This window comes from Eretmochelys imbricata, chromosome 24 (assembly GCF_965152235.1).
Source record: "Eretmochelys imbricata isolate rEreImb1 chromosome 24, rEreImb1.hap1, whole genome shotgun sequence".
Lineage (NCBI taxonomy): Eukaryota > Metazoa > Chordata > Testudines > Cheloniidae > Eretmochelys > Eretmochelys imbricata.
This window is the reverse complement of record NC_135595.1, coordinates 1365246-1384142: the sequence shown is the minus strand read 5'-3', so window position 1 is coordinate 1384142 and position 18897 is coordinate 1365246. Positions and strand designations below refer to the sequence as shown.

The 18897-nt window shown below is 48.3% G+C and overlaps 1 protein-coding gene across 7 annotated transcripts in view; it reads right to left on the bottom strand.

The window, feature by feature from the left end:
- Positions 1-1167: 1167 nt before the first annotated feature.
- TPM3 (tropomyosin 3) overlaps positions 1168-18897 on the bottom strand; it is a 35290-nt gene continuing 17560 nt past the window's right edge. For 2 of the 7 annotated variants that reach the window (XM_077841508.1, XM_077841511.1), the window contains 7 exons: positions 14824-14957; positions 13788-13905; positions 13464-13534; positions 12527-12602; positions 11159-11221; positions 10835-10904; positions 1168-2366 (listed from right to left, as the gene is read on the bottom strand). In XM_077841508.1, coding sequence (XP_077697634.1) covers positions 2284-2366; positions 10835-10904; positions 11159-11221; positions 12527-12602; positions 13464-13534; positions 13788-13905; positions 14824-14957 — 615 coding nt within the window. In that variant the 3' untranslated portion in view covers positions 1168-2283. Of the gene's footprint in view, positions 2367-3638; positions 4104-8903; positions 8983-10834; positions 10905-11158; positions 11222-11921; positions 11998-12526; positions 12603-13463; positions 13535-13787; positions 13906-14823; positions 14958-18897 lie in introns of all 7 variants that reach the window. The other 5 variants (XM_077841509.1, XM_077841513.1, XM_077841510.1 and 2 more) reach the window with 4 other exon arrangements.

Sequence of the window (18897 nt, the reverse complement as noted above, 5' to 3'; positions counted from 1 at the left end):
CATAGGATAACAGGAGAGACAACTGAGAGCTAAGGTAGCTGTATAATTAGATCAGAGCTTTTAAAAGTTTGAGGAACTTCTAAAATAGAGAGGGTCTCACTAGAAACATTTACATGTTTCAGGAAAGAAACAAGTTGTTCTAGCTTAAAATGCTTGGCACAAGCGGCCCTATGTTAAAATCCTCACCACCAAAATTTCTTGAAGGGGTTTAGGCTACACATTAAAGGTAAAAAGGGATATGTAGATGGGAAAAGCAGCTTCCGAGATCACTGCATTTCTATATGGGATGAAAAATGAGTTATTCTGTGGAAAAGGAAAAAGACTGAAACAGCAATACTTCACACCAACACTTTCTTACGAGCCTAGAGCTGTCCTCTGCCATGCACCTAGAAAGCTGCAAACAGCAGCCATTTTAGTTAACATTTCTTCTGGCAGTAGGGATCAGGTAGTTCCACTCCCTGTCCTAAGGCTAGTTGGACTTTCCTTTTTTGCAGCGGGTGTGGGAAATATTCCAAGGGGAGCTGGACTCTGTCCCTTATGGTGTTTATCAGCTATGTGAACAGGTTTTGCAGGGGTGGTGGGTTTTGGTTTATCTTGCCTTAAAGAGGAACTTCTTCCTTTAACTCCTGAAAAGAGAAAAAGGTTTGATAGATAACATGAGCTCAGATTTGTTACCCAAAAAAGGTAGGCTTTTAGGCAGGGGGCTAAGCTTAACCCTGTGGAAGATACAGCCCTTGGAAAGAGGGATGATTATACATTGCTGTAGCTGTGAGTAAAGTAGCTACATTTCCAGAGAGCTTGCTTGTGGCAAGGTCTAGTTTGGCACCTTGCTTTAGTTACTGACTCTGGCTGCAAAGGAGGCAGAGAGTCATTACACCCAGTTACCATCTGGTTATCTGGTGCAAGCAAGAATTGTCCATTGAACTGCTTACCTGTATCCAAGTGCCCCCTTCCCCACCAGGTCAGCTGGGACCCTGAAGTAGCTTACAGAGCATCAGTTGAGCATCGAGTAGCACCACTGGAAGTTTTGTATGGGGCTGTGGTCAGCTGCAGTTGACGGAAGAACTAGTGACCAGTTCATGCACATCCCAATCCTTAAACATAACGGCGCCCATGGGTGTAGAGCAGCTTTATTTTAATCAAAGCCCATTATGTCTAAAACCAGCATGGCGGGAATGGTTTTTATTTCAAAAGACAATTGTCAATTTTAGTATCAAAACACTTGATAGAGGTTGTCCTCTAACTGGCCCCTAAAACCACCACAACCAACAAGCCTCTCTCAAGCCTAAGCTACACGATGCAAACCTCTTGCAGATCTCACTACTGTGCCTCACAAACAGAACTTCAACAGTGCACTGCAATGTGGCTTGGACCCGATTCAAGACAATAAGAGTACTCCTGGGTAACAGGGGGACTGAAGGGATCCCCTCAGTATAAGCAAAGCTCTTCACACAAGAGGCAGTTTTATAGATGAGCTGTTACAATTTATCAGCAATGAGTGATAAAGCTCAGTGCAATAGCACTTAGTGAAGGCAGATTCAAACCCAGTGGCAACAATGAGTTAGAGGGCTGCTTCTCTAGTCAATGGCCAAAGGGGTGTGACTGGCACACACAGGGCCAAGAGGCCCCTGTGACTAATTCTTCCATTCATGAGTGTTCAAAGAGAACAGGTTTGGTCTTTTAGAAAAAGAAAGCACTCTCCTCTTTGCTCCAACGGCTCTACCATGCAAGGAGAAACTTTACGGCTGAGAAACTGGATGTCCCTTTTTGGGCCATCTGCTCCTGCAGGAGTTCCTGTTCTGACAGGATGCATTAGTGCCCAGCAGAAAGGCTCCCTGCATTCCTAGCCAGGCAACTTGAACTTAACAGCCAGAGCCAGAATTGTCCCACCTCTGCTTCTCCCTGGCAGCAAGGCAAAGGGGACCAGAGCTGATGAGCTAAAGAGGTCAACATCAAATTTTAAAGCCAATAGCTTCTTTTAGGTGCAGCTTGTGAGCCCCAGAGTTATTTGGAATGTTTACAATGGTTGCTACAAAAAAAGGTAGTTACAAAATGTGTACATCTCTCACGTTCTCCAGACATTATTGCATTGGTTTGTATTTCCCTTAATGATGCTGTTTAAGGCTCTGCCCAACCTGGTGACCTTTAACCCTCAGGTGACTTGGCAGAAGTTGGTTTGGTTGAATTGGCAAGAGAAGGTAACCCTTGGGGTTAAAGGGCAGCTCTGGCTGGGCTGGCCCCCAGCGAGTCGCTGGGTGGGGCAGAGGCGATGGCAGGGATCCTTTACATGTCGTTCAGGTCCAGCAGGGTCTGGTCCAGCATTCTTTGTGTGCAGAGATGCTCCTCTTTGGTGGATTTCAGTTTATCTAGTGGGAGGAAGAGTTAGACAGGTTAGTGGGGCTGTACCTATGTGACTGGTGAGACCTGCATTAACTCTTCCCCCAGCACACTGCTTTGGTTAGCTCCTCATTAGACTTTGGACACAGGGCCACTTGCAGCCACAAGCTGTGGAATTCAAAGTGTTGTTCCCGGCCTCTGCCTCTTGAAATGCTGACGCTTCCTGAGCAGCAAGATCTCCAGAGTCAGAACTTGGCATGCAGATGTGTCAGACTGAAGCTAGCCTCCCCCATTGCTTCAGTAGTATGCCTCTTACATTCCCAGATCTCAAAACCCAGAGAGTTGCTTTGTTTGCCTAATGGTAGTGTGCAGAGACTGCTGCAAACCCAAGTCAAAACATAATGAGCAATCCCTTTCAGCCAGACTAACCGGTCCCCCTCCAGGGGATCACTGGCAGATGTTAAAAGCCTGGTCAGAAAGGTCATGGGACCACCTGCTAACAGCCAGACTCTTGGGGGGGGGGGGTGAGTGCTTGAGGAAGGAGAGGGACTAATCTAGGTCAACAGCGGGCTAGCAAGACCATGGGATGCTGGTCTGCCCTGGAGGCTAAAAATGTGTTTCAGAAGCCAGGAAAGTCAATCCCCCACAGCTGACCTGGATCAGCCTTATTCCAAGGGTGGCCCTGACATACCAACATGCAGGACCCCTTCACAAGCTGTCGAGCTGTTTGCTTTTTAGACAGCTTGAAACAGGCTGCCCACTTACCCCCACTGCTGTACACAAACCTAGGGTCTCCATAAAGTGTAATCACTGCTGAGTGGCAAGAGAAATTGTGTGCATTACTCGGACCTTCAGGGCAGTCCAGAAGTGATGCAGTGAGGGCAAGGCATGGCACCTTGCTAGAGACTCCAGAGGCAGCTCTGCCCAAGACACACACGGACTGCAGGATCTATGGGCTTTTCCCAAGCAGGCTCTCAAGGGGGAGTATTTCCAAGCTTACGCATGCTTTCCATTACAGTGGCTGCAGCCACAGCCTCCAACTCAGTAAGTCCTTGGACAACAGCAGCTCACTCCCAAGATGCCTCTCCACACCCCAGGCCATGTGGTCTTAACAGTAACCAGGCTTCTCCACAGGCCTTCTGAATGGAGCTTGGCTTTATTCAAGCAGCACAGGTTTGCATTTTGTCTTACAGACCACAAGGCCAGTGGTTTATCATCATCAGAAACAGCCATCAATCCATGCAGCAGGAGATCCTACAGACATTCAGCATATAGTAAGGTGGTCAGCCACAGCACTTAACAGACATCGGATATTGTCAAAAGCAGCTTCTACATCAACTCATCTAACAGATTGGTCTCCAGTGTAGCCAGCCCCTACATCACAGTTGGGTGAGGGAGCCAGAGCAGCAGCCCCCAGGGACTCCCTGTGGCACTAGTGGAGTGAGACTGCCCAGACTGATCAGAACCAGGAGGAATTACACGCCTGGGGAGGGTTAGGCATGGAGAACAGGTTACCTTTGAAAAAAATAAGTACATTAGAGGATAGACTTTAGCTGCCTCGTTAAATAGCAGTAATTGCACAAAATCTGCTAATCTGCCAGTCTGTTAAGAATGATCAGATTTCACTGTGGTCCACAGCCCTGGTGCTCAAATAAGCTTGTTTAGTGTCATTAGTGGGCCACCTTCTCAGCCACACAGATCATGCAGCGTTAACTTCAGCTCGTTAGAGAGCAGGCGACTTTTCTCAAGCTGGCTGTACAGGCGCTCTGCATCAGCAACAGGAGGATCAGGGGAAACAAGAGGAAGAGAGAAAGAGAGAGAAAGGGAAGGTTAGTAGAGTACCAAGATGAGCAAGTCATACAACCTGTCCCTAACATGTGGGGCTTAGAGATAAGTCACAGCATGGTTTTACGGATGGAGGCATGGAGACAGGAGACCAGCACTGCTGACTTGCTTTTCAGCTCAGAAAGCCTGTGGTAGAAGCCACGTGTGGCCAGAGTAGGAGTCCCATTGAGGGCTTATGGAGGCACAGGAAGGAAGATGGACTGTCCCTGGAAAATGAAGCCTGAAGGGTAATGGGTGTTCTTTATGCCCAGGAACAGGAGAGCCTTTGAATACACCCTTTGGACTCTGAACAATTCAGGAAGGACATGGCTAGATCAAGACTAGCACTCAGGCAACCCCATTTGCTTACAGTGCAGCCATGTGACCAGAAACTGATGAGCACTGGCAGCTCCCCAGTATCCCTCAGAAAGGATGCAGGACAGCAGTCATGGTCCATGACTTTGCCAGTAAGTCATGCTTAGCAACTCATGATGGGTTTATAACATGGACACAGGACCAAAAGCCTCATCTGCTTTCAAAGCTAACTGAGGAGCAGAGGTAGATCCCAGGACCAATAGCAGGATGATCCACCACAGAAGTGCCAAGGGAGACCTGCCAGCCCTGCACCCAGCAGCACCACAGACTGAGATGCTGGAAGTCTCCAATCTTCTCAAGCAGCAGCCAGTTCATGGGAGCCTGCCAACTTTCCAAAACCAGACCAGTGGGCTCCAAAGCTATGTGCTATCAGAGCACAACTAGCCAAGCTAACCACCAGACTGGTCCCGTGGGTAGCGAGAGCCCAGCTCAGGCATAGGTCCTTCCCAGTAACCTAACAGCCTTCGCTCACTGCTTTCTTGAGTCCCTCTGATTAAACACCTTCCCACCCCACACACAGGACAGTCATCTCTTGATAGACTGCCCCAAGGGACTCCTGTGCTCCCAGTACTCCCTCTTGCTGGGGGAAGGAAGGATGGATGGAGGGGGCATGGTTTTGTTCAGCTGCACTGTACCATTAAGATCACACAGGTGTATACTGGTCAGTAGAAGCTGCTAGCTTATACAAGTGCAGGCCCTTAAAATGTAGCTCTTGCAAAGAGGCAAGTCAGCAGGCCTGACAATGGCAAGCTCCTCCTAGCCCCACTGAAACCCCACCTTGAGAATGGAATTCCAGGTTCCTGTCAGCATCCTGGGGTCAGGGGGAAGTCACTAGCTATCCTCTTGCTCACCTCCTGAATCAAGCAACATGCTTCGGGGGAACTGTTCTAGGTGTTTACAGGTGTTCTCTGCCCTCAAACTGCTCTTTGAGCTAGTTAATCTTCAGCCTAATGTTAGGACATCAAGACCACGGAGACTGTTTCGTAATGGCTCTGGCCTGGACAGCCATTGTGGTGGTCCCAGTACCCAGGCACCTGGACCAGCAGATGGCAGGAGCACAAGAACCTCCCAGGTTTAGTGACTCGGAGCCTCTATAGACACCACACCTGGAACCAATACAGCCAGTTCCCCATGACAAGATTTCTGGGGGCAGGGCTGTGCTTGCTGTGTGCTCTGAATGCTATGGTATTCTAGAGGGGGCCCCTAATAGAGAGAGCCTAGACTACAGGTCCCAGCACAGACACCCCTTTCTCGGAGGAGGAGGGGGGGGGAGCTGGGACCCACTCTGCCTTGAAACAGAACAGGCAGTCACTTCAGCCCTTGGTTGGGCAGACTGGTCACCCTGGTGAGCAAAGCATGAACATGTAATGCCAGTCTGAGTGTAACTGCCTGTGGCCTTCAGTGGTGGAGCCAGAGAAGGGCTTTATGGCAACTGCCGGAGTCATCTCCATACTGGGGAGCAGAGGGAGGAACCAAATGGATTCCTCCCCCACATTTATTTACTGCCCAGACCCCAGGAAGGGGAATCCAGTAGCTAGACAGCACTTGTTCTTGAGCCCATGATTTCAGCTAGACTGGTATGAAACACCCCCAGCCTTGCAAGGGTGGCCTTGAGGCTCTCACCAGCATTGCAGGCGGCTTTCAGTCACTTCCTCCACTGACCACTCTGTGGAGAGCTGCTGAGCCTAGTCCTCATGTCAGCCTGCCTGTGCATGTGCCAACCAAGCTGGTTAGGCCACAAAGCTTTCACAACCCCAGGTCAGGAATTGCAGCACCCAAGCATCCATTCAGAACACTACTGGCAGGTGTTATCTAGCATGACTGGCCGGAAGGGGGCCTGCTGACACCCCAGTCCCTGGAGGTTTCAATTTACATTGAAAAGTCAGACCCCAGGGGAGCTACTTAGAGCTGTTGATTTCAATACAATTTATTGGAAGTGGCGGTTTCTTGGCCTCCCAGCCCAAAGTGAGAATGTTTAGTTCAAGGGCAGGAAGCAATGGCACTTTGAACCTCATCCCTTCAGGAGTGGTGACAGACAAGTGGGGAATGTTTCCAAGGGCAAAGATTTCAGTGTGATGACTAGTTACTTGTGCTTTATTACACTGGGGTGGTTGGAAATGTGTTTGAGAGATGCTAATGGTGGCTTCCATGAAGGTTACAAGTGCCAATGTCTTCATATGATGCAACAGGCAAACTTCAGCATCTCAGAGCTTCAAGCCACTACAGCTGCTTCCCAACAAGTCAGCATGTAGCCTTTTCAGGGCAGTGACTCTTACTGTGTTTGCACAGCTCCTTGCAATGGTACCATCCTGACTGGGAGCTGCTGTAAGCCAGCTGAGTGAACTGGAAGGGGCTACATAGCTGAAGAGTAGAGTAAAGTGAGAGCAGGCTGGGGCAAGTCTTCTGAACTACAGAGTACATAGCCTCAGTTTCCAAGATCTGGCTCATGAAGGGTTATGTTTGGACTTTACACCAGGACTTCCAGGACAAAGTGAAAATTTGAGGAACAGGAAAGGAGAGAGATTTGGTGAGCCACAGACACGATTATGTCAACCTGGGTAGTGTTCATAATCCCCAAAAGTTCTAGTAACTTGTGCAAGTCAAATGACATGTCTTTATGCAGCATGACTGGTTCTAGGATTGGTACCTACTACCAGCTGTGAACCCAGCACCACACTCCCCCATATCTGCAGTCCAAGCACTTTGGCCAAGAGGCATGTATGGATTTCCTACATTGCTTCTACACCCCTCAGATGGGCATTTTGCACTACAGAAGCCAGGATCTTGGTCTCCACACAAGTAAAATTCAGTGCAGCTACTGGTACAGCTTTAGCATCTGACCAATCCTGTCCAGCTGGAATTCATATATGTGCTTTCCTATGTTTGTTAGCTTTTGCATCCAGCCAAGTGGATCACTGACCAGGGTAAAGCAGACAAGGTGTACATAGTGACTTTACAGTGAGCCAGCATTTGATTGCCCCAATGCTGACTGCATCCTAAAGGGGAATCAGGTGTGATAAAGCCATTAACTACCAAGACCAGGGTACAAATGCAGCTTCAGATTTCCTACTACAACTCCAAGGAACCATTCAGTCGTTCGTAGCACTCAGCACTTTGTATTGTTTGCAGATATGCAATTCAGACATGTGAGCCAAGAACAAACAGCAGAAGGAAGAACTTCTTACATCAATGTCTATATATTCCATGGACACGGGGGAGTTATATGGGCCTGGAGGCAACACAAACTGTTACCATCAGGCAGCAAGTCCAGAAATCCATGGCTCAGCAGCACCAGCCATTTCACTCATCACCAATGTATACATCAAGTTGTTCCTTAGAGTGACATCATGCTCAAGCAATAGGAAGTACAAAAGGAGCTTTATGACTCTACATGAAATATGCAGATGAGAACAAAAACACCCCCTGCTACATTCAGCCCCTGTACCCAGACATACTGAAACAGCAGCCCCTCTGAGCACAGCAGTGTCTGGCACAATAGGTCATACAGAGGAAGCTTTGTTTGAGGGCAAATGCAGCACAACTGCTCCTGAGTTTCAGTGCATTCAGTGTTTATTCCCAGGGATGCCCTGCATACAGCCTAACTGGACAAGGGCACTGGAATTCAGAGAGTAGCAGAAAGAGCATAGTGAAGAGTGCAGATGCAGAACAAGCCACCAAGCAGAGGCAAATCCTAAGTGAAGTTTGGAATCACAGATTTATCTGTATGAAATAGAGAAGGAGACACTTGTTTTAAGAGGCCCTTAAGGCTTTGTACACAGCAAACTGGGTTTATGGAGTTTTCAGATGTTAGAAACAAGGATGCTTACTTCTGAGTGAATATCAGCCCCTTCCTTGGTTAGTGGGCAAGGGAGCATGCAGAGTCCACAAGTCACAAAGCTAGAGTAACAAACTAGTTTTGGCTATTTCTAGAGCAGTTTATGGATCTTGATCCCAGGATCATGCATCCCTGAGATTTGACTAGCACTAACTGCAGCTTCTGCCACACTAGATCTTGCAAAACAATGACACATTGTCACTCCTGCAGGAAGCCTTCTCTGAGTAACTGGGAACTGCATTACTTGGTACAAATTAAATGGATTCACACCCATCCCGTTTCATTCCCAGCTAGCACTGCATCATACTAGTATTGTTCATGCACATCACAATAATCTAACTCAAGAGTTAGTCACGGCATGCTGACAGACACCACTGCATTAATCTAGAGGCAGAGACCTGCAGGAAACACTACCAGTCCATGTAAATTATCTCCATAGCCAGTCTATCAATCACAGCAAACCAAGCAAGTTCTGGCTGTTTAGCCTGCTCAAGCAGAGGCAAACCCCACACCACAGCCAGCTGATATTTACATGGAAGTCATATCATTGAGGGCGTGGTCCAGTTCCTCACTAATAGCTTTGTACTTCAGTTTCTGTGCATAGAGCTCATCTAAAGAGGTTTGGAGGAGAACAAAGGGAAAAACCAATAAGAAAGGCAGGAGGAATATAGTCCAAATACCCAGAGGCAGGAAATGCAGCATGGAATCCAGGAACAGGAGAAAATGAAGTCAGAGGTGAAAGAGCTGCAACTCAATGTAGTTAGGAACCCATCTATCGATTTTGTTTAGAGACAGGACCCAGGTTTGGTCTAGTTTAATCAAGAAGTGCCTTGCAGGTTACAGATACAGGTTCCTTGAGGAGAAGGGCCAATAACTTCAAAACAAGGCAACTTAAGATGTGTTGACTCACAATGGTCACCTGCCTGACTGGATCTGCAGTAACCAATGATGAGGGGTTTAAGCAATGAAGCAAGAACCCCCCCCCCATTTTGTGGGGGAGCTGAACTGGTTTCCTGAACTAGAGGACAGAGATCAGTTAAGTAGGTATTTTCATCTCAGTTTCAATAGGAAACCCCAAGGTTACCATGCTTAGTGGCTTTAGTCATCTAGTCTAAAGATGTAGGGAATTCCCATTACAGAGAGAGCATGTACAATTAACAGGAAAAATCCTAGCATGCAAACTACACCTGTGTTACCTGCCTTAATTGGAGGCTTGGAATCCAGTCTTATGAGAGTTTTAGTACTGATCTTGCCAGCTCCACTTAATTCCAAGGGAATAGGACTTCTGGCTACAGTACAGCTGTTATTCCACAGAGTGCCCAGAGGACCATGTCTTGCTCAGTCTTAAACTGTCACTTCAGCAGGCTTGTAGATCAGAGCCAACTGTCTCACGATCAATGTTTCAAGCAGAGCATGCAACAGATATTTTTGCAGTTGTTGTAATGAAGTTATCCCATGGAAGGCTTAACTGGCTTACCATAAAACATCTAGATCTGTTTGTGGCTGAAAGTACAGCTCAGGTGGTAGTATTCACTGTGCTGACAGCATGATTTCTAGACTGAAGCTATCTTTGCAAGAGTCTAGCTTCTTGGCTACATCAGAGCTTGTTAGACCAAAGTCTTCACCATTTTGAGCTACCAAAAGCTAGGGAATCAACAGGAGACCCAGACTGCTTAAGTCATTGGGTCAGGGCAGGTTGAGTCGTGGCCTTCCACCACCCTTCAAGACAGATGAAACCTCAACTATGACTTTTCAAAAGAGGAATTTAAATGGGTTTTAGGGTAGGGCTGAAGACCAGAGAGCCATTTCATGTGTTGGAAGTTGCTATACTCCATGGTTGGCACCACCTAAGCCAAGGCTTAGTGGGTCTTTTATGACTACTTGCTTGTACCTAGTTATAAAAACCTATACCATGGGTTTCAGCTACACTAGCCTGACAAACATCTTACTGTCCCCTACCTACTGAGGTTCTCAGGACACCGTACAAAAGCTTTTCCCAATCCCACTCCAGAAATTTCAGACTCAAGAATGAGTTATCCTGGCTATACAAATGCCTTTTAAGCAACAAAATGCATGGAAATCCCAGTTCTTAGTCTGGAGTGGCCAGGTGACACCTGAGTGCCAAGCAGTAATCTAGGAACATGTTACAGCAACACTTATTCAGCCTCAGTGCAGAGACTGAGCTGGGTTGTTTAACAGTAAATACCAGGTCCAGAGTCTGACTCAGCAGCTCTACCTTCAGCTCACACCACTTGACAGCCAGCTAGCTGAACCAGAACAGGCCATGCCCATGAAGTGAGTAATCAAGAAGATTCTGATCAGGGGTAGCCTGTCAGCTCCCTCCCATAAGCTCCAGCACCACCCATGCCCCATGGCATCTTGGGCAATAGACTCAGCTGGCCCATCTGAGTGATCTTTGCCACTCCCTAGGTTTCATTTGACACCCCAGTCCCCAAAACATACCTTCCAAGTCATCAATGGTCTTCTCCAGTTTGGCTACTGATCGTTCAGCAAATTCTGCACGGGTCTCCGCCTGACAGAAAACAGCCAATCAATACCGAACTAGTCAGTGGTTCTTCACTTTGCATCTGTAGACACATGGGGCCCATGAGACTGATCTAGGAGGAGTCTGCCACAGTGAAGTCAAGCTAGTGTGGCCAGCCTCAGAATGAGGTGCCCTGATCCTGGCATCCAGACTCTGGTGGCCGACAGCCCCTATCAAGAGGTTTATCCAAATCCCATACCCCTGGGAACATGCTTTCAGACCCTGGAGAAGTGGCCACTCACCTCTTTAAGTTTGTCTGTCAGGATCTTAATCTCCTCTTCATATTTATCCTCTTTTTGAGAGTACTGTGGAAGAGGCAGAGAGTCAAATCCCAGTGCCACTAACTGCTATTAACCACCTCCCACAAATAGGTCCTGAAATCTGAGAGTCACTAAGTCCAGACCTCAGCTGCAGAGGGGAGGTTAGAGGCTCACTCTTGTACCACAACACAAAATTCCTTCCTAAAGATGTTGCACCAAGTGGGCCAGCCACAGGGAGGCTGCCTCAGGACAGTAATTCACACCATGCTTATCCACCAGGAGGTGGTTAGGAAACCAAACCCCAGACCCATGTGTCTGATATTCAGCATTAGGCACATGGATGAATAAGTCTGCTTCACAGCCAGGCAGCCAATGCCTTATACTCATGTTGCCTGTGAAGCTTCCCCGCCCCAACCTTGGAACAGCTTAAGACAATGACCACCACCACCACCACATACACCAACAGACATTGGACCAATGGGAGATTACCTCACCCACCTTGTCTCTAGAGACAGGGAGTCAGACAGACACTCATGACTACTAGCTCTGCACTTCAAACCATTGGCACGCCCATGTCTGCAGCTCCCAAGGACATGCAGACTGATTCTGTAGCAACTCAGCCTCATGCTAAGGCCATTACAAGTTCCACAGACCAGGGAGCATTCCCATCTCACTGGGTGCTCTTTAGTCAGAGGCCCATGCAGGAGTGCCTGCAGGCTTCTGGCCCTTTGCAAGGCAGGCCTACCTTCTCAGCCTGAGCCTCAAGAGACTTGAGATTGTTGGTGACATTCTTCAGCTCCTCCTCCAGCTCGGAACATTTACTGTGGAGGTTTTACAAAAGGCAGGAGAGAAGGAAAGAAAAGTGGGAGGGAGACAACACAGGAGAGATGAAAAAAGTGAATCCATGTGCAGAGGAGACTGGAGAGCTATTTAGGAGCCAGATCTCACGTGACAGGTGGGATTTCACTTCCAGGCTGTCAGGAGAGTTTAGAAGCAGCTTTGTATGAAGTGAACACCCACACAGGCACTGACTACAGACACCTATTCTTAGTGCCTTGTCCACACTACAGCAATAGCAAGGCCTTAAAACTGAGCAGCTGGATGCAGATTCATGCTGGACCCAAAGGCTCACATGTAAAAAACTGAACATTAATAAGTACGCTGTGGGAGGGAAGCTATGGGGCAGCTGCAGCTGCCACCTGCTCAGAGAAAGGGAGGTCAGTCAGTCAGCAGGAGAGACTGGAGCATTCCAGAAGTGAGAAATGAAGGAGAGAAATGCTATTAAGGAGCAGAGGGCAGGAGTGTGATGAGGAGGCCACAAGACCTGTTTGACACTTGAAGGGTTAGTACCTTTTCTTCAGCAACAGCCAGACACTTCACATTCTGGTCCATCAATCGAATCTGTTCATCCAATTCCCGGCAACGACTGTTAAGGACGATCACACGATGGCACAAGCAAGGCAAGGGGGGCAAAGGTCAAAAGGAGCAGCAGCATCACAAACAAAGCCGAGCAAAAAAAGAGGGAAGGGAAGGGGAAAAACAAAGAAAAGTCATGGTCACGACATGCACATCTGGGTGGGAAGCACAACTACACTTGCTGTACATGCAAGCAAGTGACTTTGTTATACAAGGCCTAAAAGATGCAACGGAAAGGCTCTCACTTCCCCCTCAAAGAGGAATTAGAGCAGCCACGCTTGAGGAAATAAAAGCCCTTACACTGCATCTCTTTGTGTTCTGGATAGAAACTAGCCAGCTACTCAGCAATGCTCTGTTCAAGAGTCTCTAGTACTTCTTGATAGGATCTTAGAAGCCAGATCAGACTCAGGCATGGATATTCTATGGTTCCATGGGCTGCTTTAATTCCCTGTCCAGAGGGCCTTTGCAGTAGGTTGCATTGTGTATGTGCCTCAGTTTCCCACATCAATTTAAAGATAAGCTAGTAGACACCAACTGCTCTAGTGACCAACAAAGCAGTGCTGGTGAAAAGAACTAGGCTGAGAGGGACCTTCTGATCCTGTGGGTACAAAGTCACTCCATGCAAAGAGAATGGACATGTCCACTACAAGGCAAACATTTGATTGTGATATGCATATTGCACTCCATGCCCCCAAGTGTTGATTTTCCCCTGGTAGGAGTGAGAGATCAAGGAAGTAACAGCTCCTTTGGAAGAAGAACTAAACCTCAGCCCACACTTCAGGCCTTGTTTAACAAGGTTTGGGAGGTTTCAGTCATGTTAGTTCCCATGCAGAGGGAGTCATGCAGAGGAGGTCCAAGGCAAAATACTCACGACTCTGCAAGCTCAGCCCTCTCCTCAGTGCGCTCCAAGTCTCCTTCAATGATCACCAGTTTCCGGGCAACCTGGAGGAGAGAAAGCCACAGATAGTTGATAAGGCAAGAGATTCATTCTTCAGGAAGGAGCTCACAATGGACTGCTGTCCTGAAGCCCAGCTGGCCAGTTTCCTTACAAGGAAAGGATGGCATGATCTCAGCTGAGTGAAAAACCAACTCCTGCTCTCACTCAGGAGAGCACTTTGGACAACAGGATCCATTAGGAGAGCTACCTTGCACCTGGGTGAAGCCAAGAGGGGCAAGATAGCTTTGAGAGCCTCACCTCCTCATATTTCCTGTCAGCCTCTTCTGCAATGTGCTTGGCCTCCTTGAGCTGGATCTCCTGCAGTTCCATCTTCTCTTCATCCTTCAGGGCTCTGTTTTCAATCACTTTCATGCCTCTGCCCAAGACAAAAGGAAGGGAGGTGATGAACAGAACTGTGACCTTAAATTGGCATATTATACACTACAGCACCTTTATAAAAGTGTTCTTGAAGCAGGGCTGACTGCAATCAGGGTTTATACCTACTCTACATATTAGGGTTCAGAAGGAAGTTCACCCTCATCCACCAATGTTACAATTCAGTCTCAGATAACATCTCTGGAGAGTCTCAGGCCATGTCTACACTACCACTTATGTCAGCAAAGCTTCTCTCCAGGGTGTGAAAAAATACAGCATGCTAAACAGCTTTGCTGGCATAAATAGTAGTGTGCACAGCCCTGTCGGCAGGAGAGCTTCTCCTGCTGACAGCCAGCTCACCAAGTGGTAGTAGCTCTGTTATGTTAATGGGAGAGCTCTCCCATCAGCACAGAGGGCTACACAAGCAACCTTACAGCTGTGCTGCTGTAAGCTCACCCATGTACACTTGGCCTAAAGCCCCACCCATGATGTTAATCTTTTTTTACACAGAGAAAGCATAGAGGCAAGAGGCTGATCTCCTTGCCTGCAAGGAGGATTGCTACATGGGTTAAATAGCATCCATGCTCATGGTAAAATACAGAAACCCATGGGGCCCAAGCAGCAGCAGTCTAAAGCATGACCTGCCAAGAGCAAACCACGAAGACTGGATAAAGCTGGAGGTTGTGACAGGGCAGAGGATGGACACCTGAAAAGACATCTAAAGGGATGTCTGACCATCCATCTGAGGAGCTGTCTCTCAGACTACACACTTTACCCCAAGATCCAGATACACCTGGTGAGTTCAATGTTATTTTGCATTAACATTCAAGAGCACCTCCACCACACATCTGCAATACTAGTGTAGAGCCAGAGAAGAGCGATATCTGCGGAAGCCTCCTGCTTCTGTAATGCAGCTCACCTTTCACTCTCATCTGCAGCTTTCTCTGCCTCCTCCAGCTTCTGCAGAGCTGTGGCAAGACGCTCCTGGGCTCGGTCCAACTCCTCCTCTACCAGCTGGATACGGCGATTCAAGGATGCAACTTCTGCCTCAGCCTAGAGAGTTGATCACACCATGAGCTAGTCTACAGCGCGTCCAGCACTGACAGCAAGGGAGGGCTCCTGGGATCAATGTCCCAGTCCACCATTGACTGAGATGGAAAAGAAAAGCAGTGCCACGTCTGGCAAGTGAAGACTGCCCTCCCAATGGTGGGGAGGGACAATACTGGAGTGTCCTCTGACGGGCAGAGTTTCATGCCGTTAAGCTGCTCCACACAAGTTCCCAGCATACCACAAAGAACTAGGATTTCAGCTCAAGCAGACTTGCGACAGGTACCTCCCCAACTAACCTCTGCTTGCATGAGCATCAGATCTGCCAGAGGATTTCCAGTTAACACTACTCCCTTGATCCTCAACTGCAGCCTGCCAGTCCATGAACACTGCAGCCAGTCACTTTACACAGAACTAGTGCCATTTGCGTGGCTGAGCTGTGACTCAGCGTGGCTGGAGGAAAGTTTCAAGCAAGTCAGCAACTGTAAGTTTATCTGAACCACATTTGGAGGAAGCAGCAGCTCTTTGGGATCCCCCGACCATGAGGGACACCACCAGACTTCCAGGGCTGATCACTGTGCCTAGGCCAGCCAATGCACATCACTGCCGGCCTCCAGAGACAGGTTTCCAAGGACACCTTGGAAACACTGAACAGCAGCTTGATTTTGCTCAGTCCTTTAGCAGGAATTTGGAGCTAGAGGCAAAGTTTGGGGAGATCCTGTCTCTAGAACAGTTCTTTGGGAAGGGAATTCTACAGCTATAGCAACAATGCAGCCCCTAGTTTCAGGGTCAGCCTCTCAATACGGGCTAGTGAAGAGCCACTGCAGCTATAAAAAGCTTTAGGTCTGGTCTATACGTAGAACTTGGTCAGGCTAGCTCCAGCACTCAGAGCTGTGAAAAATTTCATGCCCTCTGTGCCCCTTAGATTGGCCTAATGCCCACTGTAGATCCTGCTAGGCTGCCAGAAGAATTCTTCCCTTGACCTTGCTGCTGCCTCGGAGGTGGGTTTGCTACAGTGACAGAGGAAACCCTTCCATTGCTCTAGTAAGTATCCGCTACTGCACTGCAGCTGGGCCATGGTAGCCCTTGCAGTGTAGCCATATTATCTTGGATCATGAGCTGTGGTCACCTGGGTCTGTGCTGTGAAACAAGCCAGCTGGGAGCCTGGTTCTCCACTCAAATCTAGACATTGCTGTGATAGCTACAACAGTTATGCAAGCGATTACTCTAGTGCTAGACACACCTTATGGGCTTCTGAGACACTGCAGGTAGGTATCCTATGAACATTACGACCCAGCCTGAAGCTGCAGATGAACTAGTACACTTGGCCAATGCCCATTCCTCCCCTTCCCCCATCATGGGGGGGTCTCTACAGCTTAGGGATGTCTGCTTGCCACTTAAAGGCAGTAATAAGAACCCTCCCCATCTGCCTTGGGCAACTGGATTTCTTCCCAGTAGCTTAGAAGAAGTCCTGCTGAGAGGAAGTGCTACCAAAGAGCTGCAGCTCACTTCAGTGCAGCAGTGAGGAGTCTGGCAGGACCTTTCAATCTGAAATACCTTAACCACCACATGTAACACAGCCGCCTGCAAGTTGCTGAGGCTTCAAAGGGAGCCAGCTTGAGCTTAGGGAAGTAGAAGTGCTGTACCAGCTGAGCAATGGGGAAAAAAGCTAGTGTTAGAATAGGGCTCAATATATTTGGAGTTAAAGCCTGGACAAGCCATTTAGTTCTTCTCCTTGGCTGGACCATTAACAGATGCATGGTGCCCTGATGAGCAGGGGTGAGGCCAGTACCACCCAGTGGCAGGTTTGAAGGAGTGCATCATGGGAAAGGGACTTTTCGGTGAGCACTTCCATGCAAGTGCACCTCCACGCCTCTTCTGTGAATGCCTGAAGGGTGCTGTCATGGACCAAGCCCTGCTGGAGGAGTCAGTGAGCACCTATACTTGAGAGGAAGGGGGTTAAAACTGGAAAAAGTTCAGCTAAAGGTCTGGTCTAGTTGCAATCAGTGCACAGCCTGAGGAAAGAGAGACAGACCAACAGGAGAGCACTCTCCTCCCCAGCAAGTCCGGAGGAACACCAGAATGGTAAGGCCCATCCCCTCACAGAGTAGCTGCAGAGGGTAGGATGCTGTCCCCACCATGGCTGTGGGGAGAACCTAACCGTCACTTCAGTTTCTGGCTATGAGGTGTTTTAAGCTGGACTCAGCCCAGCTGTGGTAGGGAGAAGGCTCCTTTACTGCTGTGGAACTGCTTCTCTACCCTCTCCCTCAGCCACTGCAAGGGGGCTCCACCTTCTACCCTTCCACCACTCACTTCACTGCTAGTTTTGGCTCCCTGCAGCTTGCCCCAAGAAGTAGGGAAGTGAAATTCCTGACAGCTTTGCTGTCACAACAAAACCCTGCTTGGTTTAGTTACCTTCTGCAGAAGGGTGCCCCCCCCCCCCCCCCCACCTGCAGCATGAGCAGCACCTCAGGAAGACTGCTGGCAGTCTTAGGAAGACAACCCCAAGCCAGCTTGAACACAGAGCACTTTGCAGTCCTCAGGGTATAGGAACTTGCATTTAGAATCTTCTACAGAGTTTGATGGCTTAAGTACAACTTCCCTCCAGCAGCCAAGAGGGCTCCTCACAGGAGTAAGGGAATTCTTTGGCCCTGTTAGTGGTAGCCTAAACCAGAAGACACCTTTGCCCAGCCCCCAGCTCTAGAGATCTATGCCTCTACCCAGAGATGTGAATGAACACTATCACAGGGCCGCAACAAGCCAGGGTGGCAGTGTACGTTTCCATGACAACTGCTGGCTGAGCTTTAATATGACAATTCCTCAATTACAAAAGAATTTCTTATGAGGCTGCAAATAAAGAGCAGAACCAAGACCTGGGCATGGCTTCATTTTATTGCCCTGCAGTGTCTTTCCACGGCCAGATGTAAACTGGAGCCAGCATGTAGGGCAGCCCCTGGACTCTCAGGGCTTCAGTGCTGACTGCTTAAAACAGGGCACTCCTTAAATTCACATGTAAGGTAGGGGTGTCTTCCACACCTGAAGCCCAACTGCCTCATTTTAACCATCCTGTTCTTCAGCTTAGACTTAGCAAAGCCACTGCATTGATCCTGCTGTAGCAGGCCATGGTGACAGCCAGCAAGACAATCAGTGCATCAGACCTAACCCTCAGCCATTCATGGGCAGGCTATGCTATCTGGATCAGACTCTTCATCCCTATGCACCCAGGATATCAAGCAAGCTGCCTGTTTTCAGACCAGCTTGGACAGACTTGAGCTCAAGTGTCAGGAATCAATATGAAAATTGAAAGGTGGATAAGGAACTGGTTAAAGGGGAGACTACAACAGGTCACACTGAAAGACTAAGTGTCAGGCTGGAAGGAGGTTACTAGTGGAGTTCCTCAGGGATCGGTTTTGGGACCAATTTTATTACTGACCTTGGCACACAAAGCAGGAATGTGCTAATAAAGTTTGCGGATGACATGAAGCTGGGAGGTATTGCCAATACAGAGAAGGACCAGGATATCATACAGGAAGATCTGGATGACCTTGTAAACTGGAGTAATAGTAATACGATTAAATTTAATAGTGAAGTGTGCAAGGTCATGCATTCAGGGATTAAGAATTTGTTATAAACTGGGGACGCATCACTTGGAAGTAATAGAGAAGGACCTCAGAGTAATGGTTGATCACAGGAGGACTATGAGCTGCCACATTGGCCATGAAAAAAAGCTAGTGTGATCTTGGGATGCATCAAGCGAGGTATTTCCAGTAGAGATGAGGAGGTGTTAGTACTGTTATACAAGGCACTGGTGAGACCTCCTCTGGAATATTGTGTGCAGTTCTGGTCTCCCAGTTTGGATTATCTTTCTTAAACATGAAACAGGTACAGAGAACTCTTCAGGCAAGGAGTTCCACAGGTTGACTGTGCACCAAGTGAAGAAGAGCTT